At 41.2% G+C, this 22510-nt stretch overlaps 1 protein-coding gene across 3 annotated transcripts in view; it reads left to right on the top strand.

The window, feature by feature from the left end:
- The window catches only part of ZC3H8 (zinc finger CCCH-type containing 8), a 39548-nt gene extending 17808 nt beyond the window's left edge, over positions 1-21740 (top strand). The window contains exons 7-9 of one of the 3 annotated variants that reach the window (XM_060117430.1): positions 685-792; positions 2266-2312; positions 21722-21740. In XM_060117430.1, the coding sequence (XP_059973413.1) occupies positions 685-792; positions 2266-2292 (135 nt within the window). In that variant the 3' untranslated portion in view covers positions 2293-2312; positions 21722-21740. Of the gene's footprint in view, positions 1-684; positions 793-2265; positions 2313-5488; positions 6155-11154; positions 11727-21721 lie in introns of those variants that run through there. The other 2 variants (XM_060117428.1, XM_060117429.1) reach the window with 2 other exon arrangements.
- Positions 21741-22510: the final 770 nt, after the last annotated feature.

The raw sequence follows: 22510 nt of genomic DNA, 5'->3' as shown, positions 1-22510 counted from the left end.
ATAAAAGAGGCAGGAATTGCACAGTTTGGGAGTACTCGTTTTCTGCACATTCTGTACTGTATAGGGGTTAATTGTCCCTTAATTTGAAGAATAACCCTAACTCTTCAGTGTAAATGGTCTAGACATGTTGTAAAAATACGAACATAAACATTTCAGGGTAATTGGACCTTTGACCAACACAAAAGTTGTTTGCCTTCAGTCATTCAATTCGAGGAATCGCAAATTCTAACTTGAGAATTTTTTCCTGGAAAACAATATTGAAGCTGTATAAATTGTTCCTATTTTATACAAACCTAATATCTGAAGGATCCAGATTTGTAAGACATATCATTGTCATTGACTTTAATCCCCCCACCGCAAAAGAATGCTTTAAAAAGAATCCCATTTCTCAAAGTATTTAAAATACACATCCCTCTCTTATATCGGTGAAATATACCTGTAGTTTATTTTAAGAATGGATATGAAGGATAAAAGTGTCCTGTGATAGCCAATAAACTTTATAATCATCCTAAAATTGGATTTTTCTTATAACCTAGTTAATAATTTACTGTCTCATATTTTAAATAGAGAATTTGTTTCTACTAGGAGAAAAGAACTTTACGTAGGAAAATAAAGTTACTAAATTAATAACAAATTATTTTAGTTGGTTACAGTTGTTCTTTTCCTTAACATTTGGGTTAACATGAGTATCCTTGCAAGTTTTACCATACAGGAGCAAAATGTTATCAGGGAGAATGTTGCAAGTTTTCACATGATCCACTGACTGCTGAAACACAAGAACTGTTGGCTAAAGTAAGTACAATTTTAATTTTTCTTTTTCTTTCTTTTTTTTAAAATTTCTTTTATTTTTTATTTTGTTTCTGGCTGTGTTGGGTCTTCGTTGCTGCGCAACGGGCTTTCTCTGGTTGCGGTGAGCGGGGGCCACTCTTCGTTGCGGCGCGCAGGCCTCTCATTGCAGTGGCCTCTCCTATTGTGGAGCACGGCCTCTAGGCGCACAGGCTTCAGTAGTTGTGGCACGTGGACTCAGTAGTTGTGGCTCGCGGGCTCTAGAGCGCAGGCTCAGTAGTTGTGGCGCATGGACCTAGTTGCTCCGCGGCATGTGGGATCCTCCCGGGCCAGGGCTTGAACCCGTGTCCCCTACATTGGCAGGCAGATATTTAACCACTGCACCACCAGGGAAGGCCCTGTTTTTCTTTTTTAAAGAATACTTTTGAACTAAGGGTGGAATTTGAAAAGACACAGTTCCTTAAGGAGAGTGCCTCATAGGGTAGCGTATGGGTTATATTAGGACTGATAATCTAAGGATTTACTTCAGTTTAGAAAATTCATTTGTATATTTTTCCTTGTAACTTAAAGGAAAATTTATACTTACTGCTGGTGTAAATTGGAATGTTCTTAAAACCTTCAGTGTAGTTAGCAACCTTAGTAGCTAAGTTAACCAAAGGAAAACAAAGCAAATAGGAGAAATAGTACTCCTGTTAGTTATACTCTTAGAAGGAAAGTTAAGGATCATTGGTTGATAAATATTTTAGGGTTACATCAAAACATACTTAAGTAGTTATTTCAAAGTTTTCCTCAAATATTCTTTCAGATGTAAGAAAAGATAATTGAAAAATAATAGTTGTTTATGTTCTTTCATTTCCCATGTGTTAATCGGAGCTAGTCTCTTCAAAATTAAACTGAAATATAAGTGAAAATAAAAGATTCCTTTAGGGCCTCCCTGGTGGCGCAGTGGTTAAGAGTCCGCCTGCCGATGCAGGGGATACGGATTCGTGCCCCGGTCTGGGAGGATCCCATATGCCGCGGAGCGGCTGGGCCCGTGAGCCACGGCCGCTGGGCCTGCGCATCCGGAGCCTGTGCTCCGCAACGGGAGAGGCCACAACAGTGAGAGGCCCGCATACCGCAAAAAGAAAAAAAAAAAAAAAGATTCCTTTAAAACCAAACCATTCCATCTTGCGGCAGAAGTTCCCTTGACTATATGCAAATATTAGAAAGTCAGAGGTCCTTGCTTCTGGATATTTTTAGTTGTGAAATATGAAGGGTTACCCTGGAATTAGAAATTATACCGAATATTTGGTTGTTTATTAGCATGAATGTATGTGGGATAAATATAAAAGTCATTTTCCAGTTCCCCTTATAGTAAATATTATTAGATGATTACTAGGATGAATATTATTGGAATCTTTAGAAAATTACGAGAGTATGATGATGTACCTGAATTTAATGCATAAAAATGATTGCGTGATTTTTTTCCCCCCATGCTAGGTTTTGAATCCTGAAAAGTCGTCATGAAAATAAGATACATAAAAAAGGTAAAATGAATGATTTAACACTTTTTTCCCCCTCTGAAATGTCTCTAGAAATTGGCATGGGGACATAGGCCTTTTTACATTTTCTCAAATAGAAGTCTTTTTCTCTCTCCTACCCCACTAAAAACTTATAAAATATTTGATACATATAAATAGATATATATGTGGATCTCCATGGACCTACTTCCCTTTCTGGCTTTGTCACTGTCTTTTTGTGTTTTTATTCTCCTGTTTTGTTTCTTTGTAAATTTACCAAATGTGTATGATTCACCAAATATTATATTTAGTTTGGCTTGGGTTTAGATATTAAACAGTATCATATTCTATACCTATTGGTGACTTGCTGTTACACTCAGCATTATGCTTGTAAGATTCATTCATGTATATGCATGCAGCTGTCATTCACTTTTACTCTTGTATAGCATTTATTCTCTGAATATGTTACAAATTATTTAGTCATTCTACTATTGACGGACATTGAGGTTATTTTCAATTTTTAAAATATAAACTGTTATTATAAATAACTGTTTTACGTGTCTTCTGATGAAAATGTGTGTGAGTTGTCCTGAGTGCACCAAGGAATAGAATTGTTGTATCATCTTAAAACTTAAGATAATACCAGTCTTTTCTGAAGTACTTATAACAGTTTTTATTGCCATCAACTGTGTAAAAGAATTTCTGTTGCTCCCCACTCACTAATGCTTTATATTGTCACGACTTTAAACTTTTTGACCAATTTAGTGGGTGTAAAAATGGTGCCACATAGCTTTATTTTCATAAAGTTCAGCATTTTTTCTTATGCTTACTGGCTTTGGAGCTTCATCTCCAGTGAAATGCCATTAATGTCTTTTACCTATGCTTCTATTGGGCTGATTCTCCTTTATAAATTGATTTTTATATATAAATTGTTTGTGATGTATGTGTGACAAGTCTCCCATTTTGTGGGCTGTCTTTTCGCTTTTTTAAAGGCGTTTCAGTGAGCAGAATTACTTGTTTTGGCAATCTTTTTCTTTATGGTAGGTTTTGTGTTTTGTGTCTTACTTAAGAAATCCTTCCTTATCATGAGGCTGTAAAGTACTTTAATTTTTTTTGGGTTTTTGTAGCTTTGCTTTTTACATTTATATTTTAATCCTTTGGAAATTCTATCAGTTAACAGTTGTCACAATATGGTGTTTAAAACCAACCACAAGACTCGGTAGCATATAAAAGTAAACGTTTCTTTTTCCATGCATCTGCAGATTGGCTGGGAATAGGCTGATACAGGCTGGCTCTGACTGGGTTGGTTGTGCTTCATAAAGCAGAACCACTGGGATGGTTCTGCCCCACATTTGTCTCACTCTCCTCCTGGGACCAAGGGGCTAGCTGGGGCATGTTTTTCTCATGGCATTGGCAGAAGGACAAGAGGGCAAGGCCCTGTTTGTATCACATCATGTTTACTTACAACCCGTTGACCAAAGTAAGTCACATAGCCAAGCCCAAAGTCAGGAGTAGGAAAGTATACTCTACTTTCTGTACTTTCCATGTGGGAGGAATTGCTAAATTACATGAAAGTTTTTCTGAAGGGACCTTGAGGGAATTATGCTAAGCAGAATAAGTCAGAGAAAGAAATATACCATTAGGATTTCACTTATGTCTAAAAAACAAAACAAATGGGCAAATAAAACCAAACCAAAATCATAGATACAGAGAACAGAGTGGTGGTTACCAGAGGGGATGGGGATTGGGCAGTGGGTGAAACAGGTGAAGAAAGGGATCAAGAGGTACAAACTTCCAGCAATAAAATAAATAGGTCATGGGGCTGTAGTCTACGGCATGGTGACTGTAGTCAGTAATGTTGTAGAGCATACTTGAAAGTTGCTGAGAGAGTTAATCCTAAAAGTTAAGTATGTATGGTGTTGGGTGGTAACTAGACTTATTGTAGCAATCATTTCTCAATCTATACAAATACTGAGTTATTATGTTGTACACCTAAAGCCAATATAATGTTATATGTCAATTATACCTCAATTAAAAAAATTTTTAATTACACGAAAAAGAAGGCAGCTGTGGGTATAGGGAAAAGGGAAGAATTAAGACTAATTGATTTTTTTTTTTTTTAAACAGTGTGCTCTAGGGACTTTTCTTTTTTTTCCCCATACGGATAACCAATCTCCCAGAACCATTCAACTGAAAAGACTGCCCTTTCTCCACTCATTTGTAATGCCCCCTCTGGTATATATCGAGTTTCCTTCAAACAGAGGTCTATTTCTGGGGTCTCTGTTCTGTTCCTTTTGTCTTTTGCTCTAGTACTCTACTGCCTTAATTACTGGAGCTTTGTTGGATTTTGATATAGTTTGATAATTTTTCTAATGTTGTTCTTCAGGAGCACCTTGACTATTTTGGACCCTTTTACTTTGTTAGTTTTTTTAAAAACGGCTTTATTGATGTATGATTTATATATCACTTGTTTTAAGTGTATAATTCAATATTATTTGGTAAATTTACAGAGTTGCATAGCATCACAAAATCTAGTTTTAGAAGGTTTTTGACACCCCCAAAAGATTCCTTTTACCCATTTGCGGTCACTTCCCAATACCACTAATGAATTTTCTAGATTTGCCTTTTCTGGATATTTCATATAAATTTCAACATGTGGTCTTTTTTTGTTTTTGTTTTTGTTTCATTTTTTTTATTTTTGGCTGAGTTGGGTCTTCTTTGCTGCGCGTGGGCTCTCTATAGTTGTGGTGCACGGGCTTCTCGTTGCAGTGGCTTCTCTTGTTGCGGACCATGGTCTCTAGGTGTGTGGGCTTCAGTAGTTGTGGCACACGGGCTTAGTTGCTCTGCGGCAAGTGGGATCTTCCCAGACCAGGGCTCGAACCCGTGTCCCCTGCCTTGGCAGGTGGATTCTCAACCACTGCACCACCAGGGAAGCCCCAGCATGTGGCCTTTTGCTTCTGGTTCTTTTCATATAGTGTAATGGTTTTGAGACTCATCAGTGCTTTAGCATATATCAGTGATTTTTATAAAAAATAATTGCTCCATTATTCCATTGTATGGATATACCACTTTTTTTTAATCCTTCCACCAATTGATATTTGTGTTATTTCCAATTTTTAGTTATTATGAATAATTCTGCTGTGAGCATTTGTGTGTGAATCTTTGTGTTGTGGACATACTTTTTTTTTTTTTTTTTTTGAAAGTGAGAACTCTAAATATATTGTCAAAATATGCCTTGGAGATATCACACAAGATCAGTGTTATGAAGCTACCAAATGCATAAATGAATATTCTCTTGAGGAACTTCTCATCTAAGGACTTTTTTCCCTTTTGGTGGTACAATTAGGAACAGGTGGGTTTTGTGGAACTTTTTGGTGCTGGTGGGGTGGCTGTCAGTTCAGGGTAGATTCGGACCTGTATTAATTTGAAGTATTTTTTCATTTCCTCAAGCAGAGATGACATATTTCTAGGTCATGGGATCAAGAGGTGACTACCTGAGATCACAGAAAACCTTAGGTTGCATCAAGGAAGTATTGGTAGGCGGAAAAATCAGGATGAGCTTATTATTAGCTTTGTGGACATACATTTTTATTTATCTTGAGTAGGTTACTACTTTAGTGGAATTTCTGGGTCCGACAGTAAATACATGTTTAACTTTTTAAGAACTGCCACATTGTTTTACAAAGTGGCTGCATCATTTTACATTCCAGACAGCAATGCAGGAGGATTTTAGTTTCTTCACATCCTCACCAATGCTTGTTACTGTCAGCTGTTTTGATTATAGCTTTTCTGTTAGGGGTGAGCTGGAATCTCATTGTAGTTGTAATCTACATTTTTCTAATGACTAATGGTGTTGAGGATCTTTTCATGTGCTGTTGGTGGATTCAGATCTTTGCCCATTTTTTAATTGGGTTGTAAGCTTATTATTGAGTTGTAAGAGTTCTTTATATATGTTGGATACAAATCCTTTATCAGATATATAATTTGCAAATATTTTGTCTCAATCTGTGGCTTTGTCTTTTTGTCCCAATTTGTGCTTGCCTTTTAAAAAGAGTGTCTATTGAAGCATGAACGTTGTCATTTTGTAGTAGTACACTTTATCAGTGTTTTTTTCGTCATGGATCATGCTTTTGGAGTTTAAAAATTCTTTGTCTAATCCAAGGTCACAAGATTCACTTTTATGTTCTAACTATTAAAGTTTTAGCTCTTGTATTTATGTCTGTGATTCATTTTGAGTTAATTTTTGGGAATGGTGTGAGTTAGGATCCAAATTTTTGTTTTGCATATAGATACCCAATTGTTCCAGCAAGCATTTTAAAAAACTACCCTTTCCCCACTGAGTTGCCTTGGCACCTTTGTCAAAAATCAGTTGAACTAAATGTAAGGATTGATTTCTGGGCTCTCAGTTGTGTTCTCTTGATCTATAATGTTTATCCTTATATACTGTCACTGTCTTGATCATTATAACTTTATATAGTTGTTCTTCGGTATCCAAAGGGAATTGGTTGCAGGATCCCACAAATACCAAAATCCATGGATGCTCAAGTCCCTTATATAAAATGGCATATTTACATATAACCTAAGGACATTCTCTTGTATGCTTTAAATCATCTCTAGATGACTTATAATACCTAATACAGTGTAAATGCTGTGCAGATAGTTGCTGACGCATGGAAAGTTCAAGTTATGCTTTTTGGAACTTTCTGGAATTTTTTTCCCAAATATTTTTGATACACAGTTGATTGTGGATGCGGAAGCTGCAGATACAGAGGAGTGACTGTACTAAGTTTTGAAATAAGGAATTGCAGGCTGTCTGGTTTTGTTCTTCTTTTCCAAGATTGTTTTGGCTATCCTGTATTTTGCTTTTCCATGTAAATTTTAGGATCAGCTTGTAAATTTCTGCAAAAAACCTATGCTGGATACTAAAAGGATCACACACCATGATCAAGTGGGGTTTATTCCAGGAATGCAAGGATTCTTCAATATATGCAAATCAATCAACGTGATACACCATATTAACAAATTGAAGGAGAAAAACCATATGATCATCTCAATAGATGCAGAGAAAGCTTTCGACAAAATTCAACACCCATTTATGATAAAAACCCTGCAGAAAGTAGGCATAGAGGCCTCAACATAATAAAGGCCATATATGACAAACCCACAGCCAACATCGTCCTCAATGGTGAAAAACTGAAACCATTTCCACTAAGATCAGGAACAAGACAAGGTTGCCCACTATCACCACTCTTATTCAATGTAGTTTTGGAAGTTTTAGCCACAGCAATCAGAGAAGAAAAAGAAATAAAAGGAATCCAAATTGGAAAAGAAGAAGTAAAGCTGTCACTTTTTGCAGATGACATGATACTGTACATAGAGAATCCTCAAGATGCTACCAGAAAACTACTAGAGCTAATCAATGAATTTGGTAAAGTTGCAGGATACAAAATTAATGCACAGAAATCTCTGGCATTCTTATACACTAATGATGAAAAATCTGAAAGTGAAATTAAGAAAACACTCCCGTTTACCATTGCAACAAAAAGAATAAAATATCTAGGAATAAACCTACCTAAGGAGACAAAAGACCTGTATGCAGAAAATTATGACACTGATGAAAGAAATTAAAGTTGATACAAATAGATGGAGAGATATACCATGTTCTTGGATTGCAAGAATCAACATTGTGAAAATGACTCTACTACCCAAAGCAATCTACAGATTCAGTGCAATCCCTATCAAACTACCACTGGCATTTTTCACAGAACTAGAACAAAAAATTTCACAATTTGTATGGAAACACAAAAGACCCCGAATAGCCAAAGCAATCTTGAGAACAAAAAATGGAGCTGGAGGAATCAGGCTCCTTGACTTCAGACTATACTACAAAGCTACAGTAATCAAGACAGTATGGTACTGGCACAAAAACAGAAAGATAGATCAATGGAACAGGATAGAAAGCCCAGAGATAAACCCACGCACATATGGTCACCTTATCTTTGATAAAGGAGGCAAGAATATACAGTGGAGAAAGGACAGCCTCTTCAGTAAGTGGTGCTGGGAAAACTGGACAGCTACATGTAAAAGTATGAAATTAGAACACTCTCTAACACCATACACAAAAATTAACTCGAAATGGATTAAAGACCTAAATGTAAGGCCAGACACTATCAAACTCTTAGAGGAAAACATAGGCAGAACAGTCTATGACATAAATCACAGTAAGATCCTTTTTGACCCACCTCCTAGAGAAATGGAAATAAAAACAAAGATAAACAAATGGGACCTAATGAAACTTCAAAGCTTTTGCACAGCAAAGGAAACCATAAACGAGACCAAAAGAATGGGAGAAAATATTTGCAAATGAAGCAACTGACAAAGGATTAATCTCTAAAATTTGCAAGCAGCTCATGCAGCTCAATATCAAAAAAACAAACAACCCAATCCAAAAACGGGCAGAAGACCTAAATAGACATTTCTCCAAAGAAGATATACAGACTGCCAAAACACACATGAACTAATGCTCAACATCATTAATCATTAGAGAAATTCAAATCAAAACTACAATGAGATATCATCTCACACCAGTCAGAATGGCTATCATCAAAAAATATAGAAACAATAAATGCTGGAGAGGGTGTGGAGAAAAGGAACCCTCTTGCACTGTTGGTGGGAATGTGAATTGGTACAGCCACTATGGAGAACAGTATGGAGGTTCCTTAAAAAACTAAAAATAGAACTACCATATGACCCAGCAATCCCACTACTAGGCATATACCCTGAGAAAACCATAATTCAAAAAGAGTCATGTACCAGAATGTTCATTGCAGCTCTATTTACAATAGCCAGGAGATGGAAACAACCTAAGTGTCCATCATCGGATGAATGGATAAAGAAGATGTGGCACATATATACAATGGAATACTCAGCCATAAAAAGAAACGAAATTGAGCTATTTGTAATGAGGTAGATGGACTAGGAGTCTGTCATACAGAGTGAAGTAAGTCAGAAAGAGGAAGACAAATACCGTATGCTAACACATATATATGGAATTTAAGGAAAAAAATGTCATGAAGAACCTAGGGGTAAGACAGGAATAAAGACACAGACCTACTAGAGAATGGACTTGAGGATATGGAGAGGGGGAAGGGTAAGCTGTGACAAAGCGAGAGAGTGTCATGGACATATATACGCTACCAAACGTAAAATAGGTAGCTAGTGGGAAGCAGCTGCATAGCACAGGGAGATCAGCTCCCTGCTTTGTGACCACCTAGAGGGGTGGGATAGGGAGGGTGGGAGGGAGGGAGACGCAAGAGGGAAGAGAGATGGGAACATATGTATATGTATAACTGATTCACTTTGTTATAAAGCAGAAACTAGCATACCATTGTAAAGCAATTATACTCCCAATAAAGATGTAAAAAAAAACCAACTGAAAGTATATGTTATTGATGATAAAGTTCTGGCTTTTGAGCAAAAATTACAGTTTTGGAACAGTTTGGATCTGCCTCTGTGAGCTTGAAAGCTTTCCTATACTTAAAGACTTTTTGGTAAGATTGGTTGGTGATGATATTAAAGAACGTGATTCTTAAAGTGCTATAGAATGAAGCATGCGAAAGATCTGCATAAATTAATAAGGTAATATTTTCCAAATAAATAATGCATGATATTATAAAATATGCCTGTGTATAAAATATACATCCAACCTACAATGTAGATTAATAGATTTTAATGTAACAGTACAGAAAATTTCTTGATGTGGTTTCAGATTCTGCATTGCAGCCAGAGATTTGTCTGTGTTTGCTTTTAATATTCATTTGCCCATCATTTTATTTTTAGCTTTTCTGAGTCAGTTTAGGTTTGTTTCTTTAATAGTGCATATAGTTGGGTTTTGCTCTGTGAACCAAACCAGAAATCCATTTTTTTCTTTTGGTAAGTGAATCCATTCACATTTATTGAAATGACAGAATGTTTGATTTATAGTTACTATGTATATTATGTTATCTCTGATGGTTTTTCTTTTTTTTTGGTCTTTGTTTTACTTTCTTCATCTAATTTTTATTCTTCCACTTTTGTCCAATTACCCTTATTAAGTTTCCATTCAAATCTGGTCTGTATTATAGTCTTCATTTTTGATGTGATTACTATTTCTTCTGTCATTTCTGGGTCAGTCAACTTTTGTTTCATTACTTTTTTTTTTAATCTTTATTGGAGTATAATTGTTTTACAGTGGTGTGTTTGTTTCTGTTTTATAACAAAGTGAATCAGCTATACATGTACATATATCCCCATATCTCCTCCCTCTTGCGTCTCCCTCCCATCCTCCCTCTCCTGCCCCTTTACAGATCTCCCTGTGCTATGCGGCTGTTTCCCACTAGCTAGCTGTTTTACATTTGGTAGTGTATATATGTCCATGCCAGTCTCTCACTTCTTCCCAGCTTACCCTTCCCCCTCCCCGTGTCCTCAAGTCCATTCTCTGTGTATGTCTGCGTCTTTATTCCTGTCCTGATCCTAGGTTCTTCAGAACCTTTTTTTTTTTTAGATTCCATATATATGTGTTAGCGTACGGTATTTGTTTTTCTCTTTCTGACTTCCACAGACCCTAGGTCCATTCACCTCACTACAAATAACTCAATTTTGTTCTTTTTTTATGGCTACTTCCATTTTTTTGGTTCAGTTTTGGACTTAGTTTTTGAATTGCAATTCAAGCTGTTTGTTTTTTTTTTTCATATACCTAAACTGGGATATTTAATTCAGTTTGGATTTTTGTGTTAGTTTTCTTCTGTGCATGTTGCTTTTGGTGGAGTCAGTAGCTAAGTTGGTAATTTTTACCAGCTCATGTGTTTCTGTTTTCTCTTTTCTTCTGTAGCTTTGTATGGGTGAAAAGTGCTTGTGTCTGCCTGTTGAAGACTATTCAAGACTTGATTTGGAGTGGTTTACAAGATTCCTCATTTAAAGCGCCCTCTTGTGTCATTACAATCATATGCAACTCTTCAGTGGGTGGCGCCGAGGGACAGAATGTAGTGTCTAAGTGAAGGGTTGGTCTTCACCAAGATGGTTCCAGCCATTGAAACAGGGGAGGAGCATATGTGACAGAGATGCTGGCTGGTGGGTAAATGTTGTGGTAGTAGATTGCAGCAATCTCTTCTGATTGATTGCGTTTTCTCAATAAAATAGGAAGAAGGTTAGGCTGAATGAGGATGGAAGAGAGAAAACTACTAGGTTCCACTAGGAAGACATTGGGATAATAGACAACGAATATACAGCTAGATCTTTTCATGTCGTTAAATACATTCACAACATATTTTTACTGTTTGCTCGCAGTTCTGTTTTATGGCTTAAATTATGGTTCTGGGATTTTTTAAAACCAGTTTCCTATTGTTGAACAAAAAAGTTGTTTCCGATTTCTTACTGTTATAAATAAAACGGAGCAGTGTCTCTTGCTATACCATTCCTAAACCTGGAGTTCTTAAATTTTTTGTTGTTAAAATATAAGAATGGTTATCTTTCTCATTGGTTCATAAACTGTAGTCAGATTATACACTTGTAGAACATAAATTTTAGGAGTGTGATACAAAATTTTCCAAGCATGAATAATAAGATTCTAAATATGTACTTTTATATAGTGGTACTGATTATTATTAGAAAAATGAAATTGAAACTATTATCATAATATTGTTTTATTGCTGTGAAAAATAATAGCATCACTAACTTGCTGTATACATTAGAGTCTACCAAAGTTAGTGACGCTTCTTATCAAAGTCTTGTCTGAAAATATGAGTCAGAATTATTTTGGTTGTAACCTAATCCCAAAAAAGCAAGAAAGGGAATTGCTTATACTCAAGCAAAGGTATATCAGACAAGACCTGGGAAAGTAAGGAACAACGATGGATCCTGGGCCCTTAGCATCAGGGGTATGTGAGCTGAGAGTGAGTCATCTCTCAGCGCCCATTGCAGTCTTCCATGTTCACTCCATGGCTGTGATAGGAAGGAGGGAAAGATGATGCACTAGAATCATCCAGAGGAAGTCACAGGGGAGAGGGGCTGAGTTGATGCTTTAAGAGGGTTCATTACAAGAAGCTTCAATAATTTAATGAAATTGTGCAAGGGAGTGGTTATATTACCTGTAGAATTGATACTTCACATCTTCGTTAAAGATCACATGCAGTTTAAAGGAATTCAAGATCTTGTCATAGGGCACAATTGTAGAAGGTACATTTTATGACCGATCTGTACGTAAGCTAACATTGGCTGACATAAAGTTTATGTGTAAGAAAAAAGTAATTCTTATATTCCAAGAGGCAGTACCCATTTCACCTGTAAACTTAAAAGACCAAGCAGAGATTTGAGGGAGTGAGAATCAGAGAAGTTTAAATAGCTACAACTATCATTATTTTGAAGAGGCAAACATCGCTGTGTCAGTAAAATCTCTTAACCTGTGTTAAGTCAAGTTGAGGGAGAGACATTTTCCCTCATATGTGCCCTGTGCACCTAAAGCAGCCATCAGGCTGTGGGTCTCTAGTCTGTGGGTTATTACAGCCCTTTCTAACTGGACTCCAGCCTCCAATTTCCACTTTCTTCTCTACAATTCTCTAAAGAGAGCTTTTCCTCAGAGCAGATTTCCCAATGTACTGCTTCAGTCATGCCTTCACTGTGTTGTACCTGGAATCAGGGTCTGTTTGTCTGCCTGGTTGTAAGTGCTCTGAAGTCTGGCCATCTCGGCCATACGAGGCTCTAGTGCCCATCGGCCTCTGCTCCTCTCTGCTCCCTTGGTTTCCTCTTATGAAGTAAATCTCACTGGCCCTTGATGCAGCTCCAAGCAAGTATGAGTATAATAATACCATAGGTACAAAAAAATCTGAACCAGAGGAAATATAAGCAAGAAAGTTGTAATGGGGAAAGCTGTACATGGATTTACATGTCATTTGGTCAGCATGGTTATCATGGCTGTATTAAATTTATCTCTGATCTTTTAAAAAATTCTTTTGGCTGCACTGCGTGGCATGCAGGATCTTAGTTCCCCAACCAGTGATTGAACCCATGCTCCCTGCAGTGGGGGCATGGAGTCTTAACCACTGGACCACCAGGGAAGCCCTATCTCTGATCTTTTTTGGAGCCCAAACAAAAAGGATGAAGTGGTTATCTATTTACCTCTCATTTTCAGAAAAGAGGGAGAGTGCAAAGCCTAACTCTTCTAATAATACTTTCATAAAACGGTTCTTACGTAGGTCTTCATTATGGAAATCACTGAGTAGAATGGAGAGAATTCTTATTTCTAAGATTCTTCGTGACAGGTTTCATGTAACTTTTTTACGGTCAGTTACTGAAAGCCACGTGACAGCAAAACTCAATTTTTGTCGTTTGGTAAGAGAATATAAGTCAAGTATGTAGTCTTCCAGTGTGTTAACTTGATCTAGTTGTAGAATGTCAGGAATTCAGGCGCAGAGGTATTGAATGACCTTCTCCCTGTCTTAATAGGATTCCTGACTTCCAGCACAGGTACCTCAGTTCACTGACTAGTTTTAATAAACATAACCATTGAGGGGTTAAAAAAAATACTGATGCCTGGGGCCCACTCCCAGAAATTGTGATTTTGGGGAGTTTGGGGGGGAAGCCTGGGATGCGGACATGAGATTTTTCAGTAGTTCCCAGATGATTCTACATATGGCCGTTGAAAACCACTGGTCTCAGCAACTAATGGAAGTGCCATTCTTGCCAGTAATTGGGTTAAGCTTTAAATACGAATTCATGTCCTCTGGTGTGCTTCTGGAAAAGCTAACATCTCTTGAGATAGACGGGAAGAAGTTAGACGTTGCTATGTCTAAATAGACTCCCAGAACTGATGCAGCTGTCTTAGGGACCTCAAGGGGAGCCAGCTAAGCAGCTGAAGATGACAGAGAAAAGAGATGGGAAGAAGCTGGGTCCGTGAGAACAACTGAACCATGGAATTCACCGCTCTTAGAGAGGAGATAGCCAACCTTCAGATTTCATGTTATGGCACATGAAATCATATATTCTCCTTACTGTTTTAAGCCATTTTGATTTGGGCTTTATATTACTTGCAGCCAAAGGCAGGCTAATACATGTGAGCCAAGGATAAGCTACTTTTGTCCATCCAAAGGCCACGGGTCCCCACTTACCTCCCTCTTCACCAGAGGCTGTATTCACCGTCTGGGCTCCTGCAGGCAGCACACAGTAAGAAACGAGTGTATTTATTTTTGTGGTCGACATCTCTGAAATTGGGATGCACTTTACAGTTGATAGAATATCATATTTTCATTGGCAGGTTATTTTTTCTTATTGGTACATTAAAAATGGTGGCTCTTATTAAGTTACTGACATTTAGATTTGGTTGAATGTAATTTTTAAATGAAATTATGTATATAGGGAAAAATTTACTGTGAAATGAAATTATGTATATAGGGAAAAATTTACTGTGAAATAAAATTTGTTATGAGATTTATTTTGGATTAATGAATTATGAAAACATAAAAAGGTTTTTAATGAAAACGAGTGATTCCCTGTATCCTCCCTTTTTCCTACCCCCTCTGTGGGAGGTAGAAGTCTAAGACGGCTCCCAAGATTCCTCGTCCCCAGTGAACACAGCCTGTATAACCTGCTGAGCGTGAGCATTACTGTGAGTAGGATGGACTTCACTCCCATGGTTAACTTAAATTATATGCCAAAGATGAAGTGGTTTTTACCTTTGGTGTAACTAAGATCTCAAATCAGTTGATTCTGAGTTAATCAAAAGGGAGATGATCCCAGGTGGACCCTAACTAATCAGATGAATCCTTAGAAGAGACTGGGCTCTTCCTGAAGTCAAAGATTAGAAGTGTCAGATTCCCCTACTAGCCCTGAAGTAAGCTGCCGTGTTTCGAGAGGGCCGTGTATCCAGAACTGTATCCAGAATGACAGGGAAGAAATGGGAGCTTCAGTTTTAAAACCACAAATTACTGAATCCTGCCAACAGCTTTAAGAACTTGGAAGAGGTGCTCCAGACTTGTTTTGTATGTTCCTAGCTCGGTCCTTGAATGGACCATTTCTCTAAGGAGCCCAGATTCCTTTTAATTGAGAAGACAGTCCCCAACTTAAAATGGTTCCACTTAGTGATTTTCACACACGATGGTGTGAAAGTGATGTGCATTCAGTAGAAACCATGCTTGGGTTTTTGAGTTATGATCTTTTCCCTGGGCTAGTGGTATGTGGTAGAACGCGCTCTCATGATGGGCAGCCCTGCAACATGAGAGTAAACAACCAAGAACTTAACGACCATTCTGTACCCAGACAACCTCCTGTTTTTCACTTGCAGTACAGTATTCAATACATTACATGAGATAGTCAACACTTGATTATAAATTAGGCTTTATGTTAGATGATTTTGCCCAACTAACTATAGGCTAATGTAAATGTTCTGAGACATTTCAGGTAAACTAGGCTAAGTTATGATGTTCAGTAGGTGAGGTGTATTAAATGCATTTTTTATGATATTTTCAACTTACAGTGGGTTTATTGAGACAGAACCCCATCGTAAGTTGAGGAAAATCTGTAGTAGTTACAATCCAAGATCTGGATGCTGGATGTGCTTATTGCTTTTGAGTCTGGTCAGCTGAAGACAGGCCCTGAGAATGTAGTGTGAACTGTCATACAAATCAAAGACCATTTAGGGAGGAGTGAATTCAGCTTTTGAGGAGCTCCCCATCTCTTCTGCCTGGTCTGGGGGACTATGGGTCCTGGTTTTCAGTTGTCATTTTGGGGCTCTTGATTTTCAAGGCTGCTGTGGAGCTGGGGAGAGGAGAGTGAGGTTAGGGCAAGTCATTGTCACGAGGCATTTTACCCAGATGCAGCTGTTTTTCATGAGTAAATTCTCTTTGAATTGTTGTAAGGCTTTAATTTCCAGAATTCTGAAAAAGTTGATTTTCACTGTTTTTGCCAGTGTTCTCTCATGCCTTTTATGGAGTAGTAGGTTTCAGAGATTCTTTGTCTGTCATTCCAGAAGTGGTAACAACAGTTCACTTTTATTTTTAAAGAAGATGTTGGGTGTAGGTGTTTATTAATTAATTAATTAATTTTTGCTGTGTTGGGTCTTCGTTTCTGTGCGAGGGCTTTCTCTAGCTGTGGCAAGCAGGGGCCACTCTTCATTGCGGTGCGTGGTCCTCTCACTGTCGCGGCCTCTCTTGTTGCGGAGCACAGGCTCCAGATGCGCAGGCTCAGTACTTGTGGTTCACGGGCTTAGTCGCTCCACAGCATGTGGGATCCTCCCAGACCAGGGCTTGAACCCGTGTCCCCTGCATTAGCAGGCAGATTCTCAACCACTGCGCCACCAGGGAAGCCCCAACAGTTCACTTTTAAGTATCTGACTTTTTTTTTTCATGCCTGTACTTTAGAAATATTTATCTTTGATATGAAGACTGAATGTGTGCCATTTTCCTGGTCCTTTTATTTCAGAATCCCCCTTTCCTGCCTGGCGGTCCAGGAACTCATCTTCCTGGCAGGATGCTCCTCATTCCTGAGTATTTAGGGCCTTCGTTCCTGCTCCAAATGTTTAAACTGCCTTTTTCTGTGGTTCCACAGAAGTGGCCTTATTTGCCGTTCACATAAGTCTTAAATAAATACGAGTTTTGTATCCCAGCTGTATCCTGCGCAAAAATATTTCCAATTTATTTGCCTGGATGTGTTGCTTGGCAGGTAAGTTTGTTACATAATAATATAAACTGGACTTTAATCTTGGACTTCCTGAACAGATTTGTGATTCAGCCCATATCTGCTGACACACGAGCTCTTTCAGCCTTCTGTGTGCCTGAGAACTGCAAGCCAACTTCAACTTCCTCGTGGAGCTGAGCTCAGTTAGGTGAACCCGGAATCAACAGAAATGCTCCTTATTTCAGCCAGAGGAACATGAAACAGTCATTTCAGTCCATGAAGAAGGAAAACCTGGTCCCAGTGAATTCCTGATTGTCTCGGGGGCTGAATGGCTGTCCTTGTGCAGCTGTGAAGGGTTCTGTGTTCTTCCCAAGCTGGGGAGGTGATGCAAGCCGCCCGTCAGGAAACAGAAGCCGCCTAGCCTCCCGCAAGACCGCCAGCAGCTCTGCAGGGCTGTGCTCTTGGGGATGCGCCTTCCAGCTAGATCTGCACCAGAAAAAAGAAGGGGGAAAATGACCGTGACTTTCGAATGGGATGTGCAGGCCCCTCCATCTGGGGGGCCAGAAGGCAAGAGGGGAAGGAGGAACAGATGGGGAGACGCTGCTGCCCTCGGCCTCTGTTCTGTCAAATTTCAGCAAAAGCTACCGTGGCTGAAGTGCTGCGGCTGCGTGAAGGACCATGGAACCGGCCTCCTGGGCCCACCCACGAATTAGCGAGGGTCTGTTCAGAACCGTCCAGGGCAAACTGCAGGAGTGAGAAATGGGGGTTCAGGCCAGCAGTTGTGTCCATGGCCTCAGGCCCTCACTGGCCTTCCCTCTTCTCTGAGGCCTCACCCACATTTTCTCTGTGTCGGGGGCAGCTTTAGCGAACTTAAGGCAAGGGCACCCCTCGCCCTCCACCCTCCATTGGGCTCAGCAGCCCTCACACCCCTTAAATTGCCCTCCCTGATATTCTGGAACTGTTACAAGGGGTGTGCAGTGTCTCTGTCTTGTTGAAGGCTGTATGCCCTGCGAGGATCAGGCACATAAAAGGCCCTCACTCACTAGTCATTAATCATTAAACTATTTCCCCCAACCATAGGAAGAAGGGTGGCCCTTTAGGTGAAAAGGATGAAAGTGATTTCTTAAAACGTTTAAGAATTCAAGTGGTAGAGGCCAAACCATGAAACAGCGCAGATGGGGGTGATGGGTCCTTCTGCTCAGGTACGTCCCCAGACAGAAGGGAAGGAGAGTGGCTGACGGCCAGGGTCCCCTGTGTGTCAGCCCGGCGCGCACACACCTCCCTCTGTGTGACATTCGCGTGTGCGTGTGCACGGATGAGGGGCCCTCCACGCTTGGCATGGTTCCTTCTCTCATTTCCACACTTGGGCCTCTTAACTAGTACCAGTCGCCAGCTACCTAGCACACGCCTCCCAGCTGGTCACCGCCTACCAGTGTGTGTGGATCTGGGGAGCAGGTGGATCCCTGGTGGCTCACGTTGGAGGTTGGTGCCCATCAGTCAGAGACCACCCGGCACCCCCTTAGGGTCCACAAAGCAGGTTTATAATTTGCTGCATCAAGACAGAGGTTGCATTTCTGGGGACTGGAGGCAGCTCAACAGGAGGGAGTTAGGGAAAGATAAACACAGGGTTTTTGAGTCAGTCCTGGGATGGCCTTGGCGGGAGTGGGGCAGAATTTGTCAAGTACAGAGTTGCTGGAAGAGCCGGTGGTCCTGTCCCTGCGAGTGAGCAGGTGTTAGGAGTTTACACTTAAGAGTTTGCGATGCTCACGCTCTGAATGGGTGTAGTTTCTGGGTGGTGTGAGTCCCAGAGCAGCCTGTTTTGAAAAGCTGTGGCTTCTGTTTCAATTTTTGGTTTCCCCCTAAGGTTGGCTGGCAGCCGAGCAGTTTTTCGCTCTTATCAAAGTGTGGCAAGTAAGAGATGGAGGGATGCTAGGAAATGACCTTTTCCTGTCCAGCAGTGGGAGGGCATTGCCTGCGTGATGCCCGAGGACACGACAGGATGGTTTCTCATTCAGGGAAGGCCCCGACTCTGAAGGAACTTCTGTGCAATTTCTGTCCTTTTTTTTAAATATAAATTTATTTATTTTATATATATATTTTTTATTTTTGGCTGTGTTGGGTCTTCGTTGCTGTGCATGGGTTTTCTCTATTTCTGGCAAGAGGGGGCTACTCTTTTTTGGGGGGGGTGTATACTATTTTATTAACATGTAAATTTCACCAAGAGTTCAAGCATATGCTAGCCATTCGTTCAGATTTTTGAAATAAAGACAAAATGGGCAAACAGCTTTATGGGTGTGATGTACTTAACACTGCACAATATATTCACCAACTAGACAATCTAAGGGGTGGGATAACTGTACACTTAGGAGCACCAAGTATAGGAACAAGCCCTGGAATTGGAGGAAAAACCCGCCATTCAGGACTGCACAGAGGTCCTTGGTTGCTAATAGAATCTTCCCTTGACTTGAGACTTGAGACAAACCAAGGGAGTCTTTGTCAGTATACAAAAACCACTGCCTTCGGTAACAGGATGGACTGGCCAGAGCCAATTCAGATTGTGGGGGCCAGTCTGAAGCGAGCAGGGTTGGCTGGAGGCTGGACATGTTGCAGCTGAAGTCCAGCATCGGCAGATGAGAGCAGCCATGTTATAAAAAATTGCTGATTTCTACACAAGTCGGGGCGGGGGGGCTGCTCTTTGTTGCGGTGCGTGGGCTTCTCATTGTGGTGGCACCTCTTGTGGAGCACGGGCTCTAGGTGCGCAGGCTTCAGTAGTTGTGGCACACAGGCTCAGTAGTTGTGGCTCGCGGGCTCTAGAGCGCAGGCTTAGTAGTCGTGGTGCACGGGTTCAGTAGTTGTGGCTCGTGGGCTCTAGAGCACAGGCTCAGTAGTTGTGGCTCGTGGGCTCTAGAGCGCAGGCTCAGTAGTTGTGGTGCACATGCTTAGTTGCTCTGCGGCATGTGAGATCTTCCCGGATCGGGGCTCGAACCCGTGTCCCCTGCATTGGCAGGCGGATTCTCAACCACTGCGCCACCAGGGAAGTTCCCTGTCCGTTTCTTTTGACTCAATTTTTTTGTGTGTGGCCGCGCCCCACCGCATGGGAGATCTTAGTTCCCCCACCAGGGATGGAACCAGTGCTTCCTGCAGTGTAAGTGCAGAGTCCTGATCACTGGACCGGCAGGGAAGTCCCTCGACTTACTTTTGATCTAACTTATAAATTGTGTTCCCCTTCTGTGTGTGTCAGAGGAAAAGGAAATGCAGGCCTTGCATTCCGGTTTTTAGGGCAGAACCTGACTATCTGGTACTTCACTTGCTCCACGATGTCCCCTGCTGTGAACGACAGCAGTTTCATTCACTGTAGACCGTGGGGGAGGGGACTTCTGAGGCTGCACTGCGGGGGAGGGGGGAGCAGGGAGAGCCGCCTCTCCTGCTGCTGCAGGAATGTTGCTGGAGAGGTGGTAGGGGTACGGGGGACCCAGGGTAGGGGCTGTGGGGAGGGGAGGAGCGCTGCGAGAGGAAGCTTTTGATCCTGCAGACCCTGAGGGGAGAATGGTTTTGATTTCATGTCCAGTCTTCTAGGCTCATAATCCAGGGTTGGGATGAAGAGTCCAAATTCCTTCCTTTATCTGGACTCAGTGAATCTCTTTATGAAATATGCTGATTGAGCCCCTTGTTTCAGCTCTTACTGCTGAAATAAGTAGAATTATGTCACTGCTGGTTATAAAATTAGTCAACTTCTCTTTCAAAAAAAAGAAAAAAGGCCACAGTGTTTCAAAATTAGCGTCCTGAACGTCCCCAACGTGACTCTGCACTCATTGCAAAGTGGTCTTCTCTGACTCTCAACTGAGCAGGAATTACACAAGTTGATCGTTTTTTTATCACTTGCAAGGGCTCCAAGATTATTGACAAAGAAAAGGATGACCAGGCTGGGATGTGGGCTTTTGAAGAGTGTGCTTGGCACTGGGTGGCTGTCCAAGTTCCTCAGAATGGAGGTGCCCCCTCCCTCGGTGAGGTGGGATGGTTGACCCTCAGCAGATGCTCTGCAGAGGAGGCCAGGATACAAGGTGTGTTCATTTGCTGTAACAGAGGACCACAAACTCGGTGCCTAGAACAACGGAAATGTATTCTCTCTCAGTTCTGGAGGCTAGAAGTCTGAAGTCAAGGGGTGGGCATGGCCACGCTCTGAAGGCTCCAAGGGATGATCCTTCCTTGCCTCTGTCTAGTTTCTGGTGGTGGCTGGCGATCCTTGGCGTTTCTTGGCTGTGACAGCCTAACTCCAATCTCTACCTCTGTCTTCTCTCCCTGTGTACGTCTGCATCTGTTTTCTCTTCTTATGAGGATACTGGTCATTGGGTTAAGGCCCACCCCAATCCAGTATGACCTCATTTTAATTAACTAATTACATCTGCAAAATCCCTATTTCCAAGCAAGGTCACATTCACAGGTACCAGGTGTTAGGACTCGAACATACCTTTTTGGCGGACACAGTCCCGCCAAAACACAAGGCCTGTCCTGCTCCCGAGGCAAGAAGTTGCAGTAGTGCCGAGGCTGGGCCTTTGGGGCCTCCTAAAACTCCTCCGTGTGGCTGGGAAGCCTGCCTCCACCTTTGAGACATACCACTGTAGCCCAGTTTTGCAGTTTAAGGTATCACTTGTGTGTGTGGCTTTTGTGTTTGTTTGGTGTTAAGCGCGTATAAGGAGTTGAGTTCATCCCACCCCTCAGTCCATAGCATGATATCATCAGTGATGGAGGGATTCGGCCTTATTTTATTTTTTTCCCTTTCTGCCCTGCCTCAGTCAGGATAGTTACGCCGGAGTGACAACTCTAAAATCTCTGTGGCTTGAAACAACCAAGGATGATATGTTTCTCATGCTGCGGACATCGTGGGCCAGCAGTTCACTGTGTCACACAGGTAGGCACCTAAGCTGAGGGCGCAGCCTCCACCTGAGTGGGGCCAGATGCCATCAGGGAAGGGAAAGAACCCTGCAGTAGTGTGACCGAACCACAAGGGGGCAGAAGTGCCCAGAGGTGGGAGAATAGGAGCGATTTGGCCAGATTTGCCCATGTTTGCCCTGATCGCCAGCTCTTTTATTGGGTTGGCCAATTGGGAAAAACTGGAGTGACCTTTTTGGCCAACCCAATATTTTGCGGCTTGTCTGTCACCTTGTCCAGGGGTTTCCATGAAGGATTTCCATCTTTAGGAGGCTCTCACTACTGTTGCCTTCCTACTCATCTTTCTAATAGTCCCTTCCCCAATCCACTGCCTCAGGGCCCTGATCTTTACAAACGAAATCAAAGCCAAGTTGTTTGTGGGTGCGATGGGTGGCCCCTCTTAATGCATTCACATTGGTCCTCATGATTTAAAGTTCTCCAGTCGTCAGTCTCTAGGCAAGTGTTGAGCACCTGCCGGGGAGAGCAGGTGCTGGGGCTGCACCACTTCCCTGGTGGTCCAATGGTTAAGAATTCACTTTCCAGTGCAGGGGACACGGGTTGGAGCCCTGGTCGGGGAACTAAGATCCCACGTGCCGTGGAGCAGCTAAGCCCTCGAGCCGCGACTACTGAGCCCGTGTGCTCTGGAGCCCACG

The sequence above is a fragment of the Mesoplodon densirostris genome, chromosome 14 (genome assembly GCF_025265405.1).
Source record: "Mesoplodon densirostris isolate mMesDen1 chromosome 14, mMesDen1 primary haplotype, whole genome shotgun sequence".
Lineage (NCBI taxonomy): Eukaryota > Metazoa > Chordata > Mammalia > Artiodactyla > Ziphiidae > Mesoplodon > Mesoplodon densirostris.
This window is presented reverse-complemented; position numbering and strand designations above follow the sequence as displayed.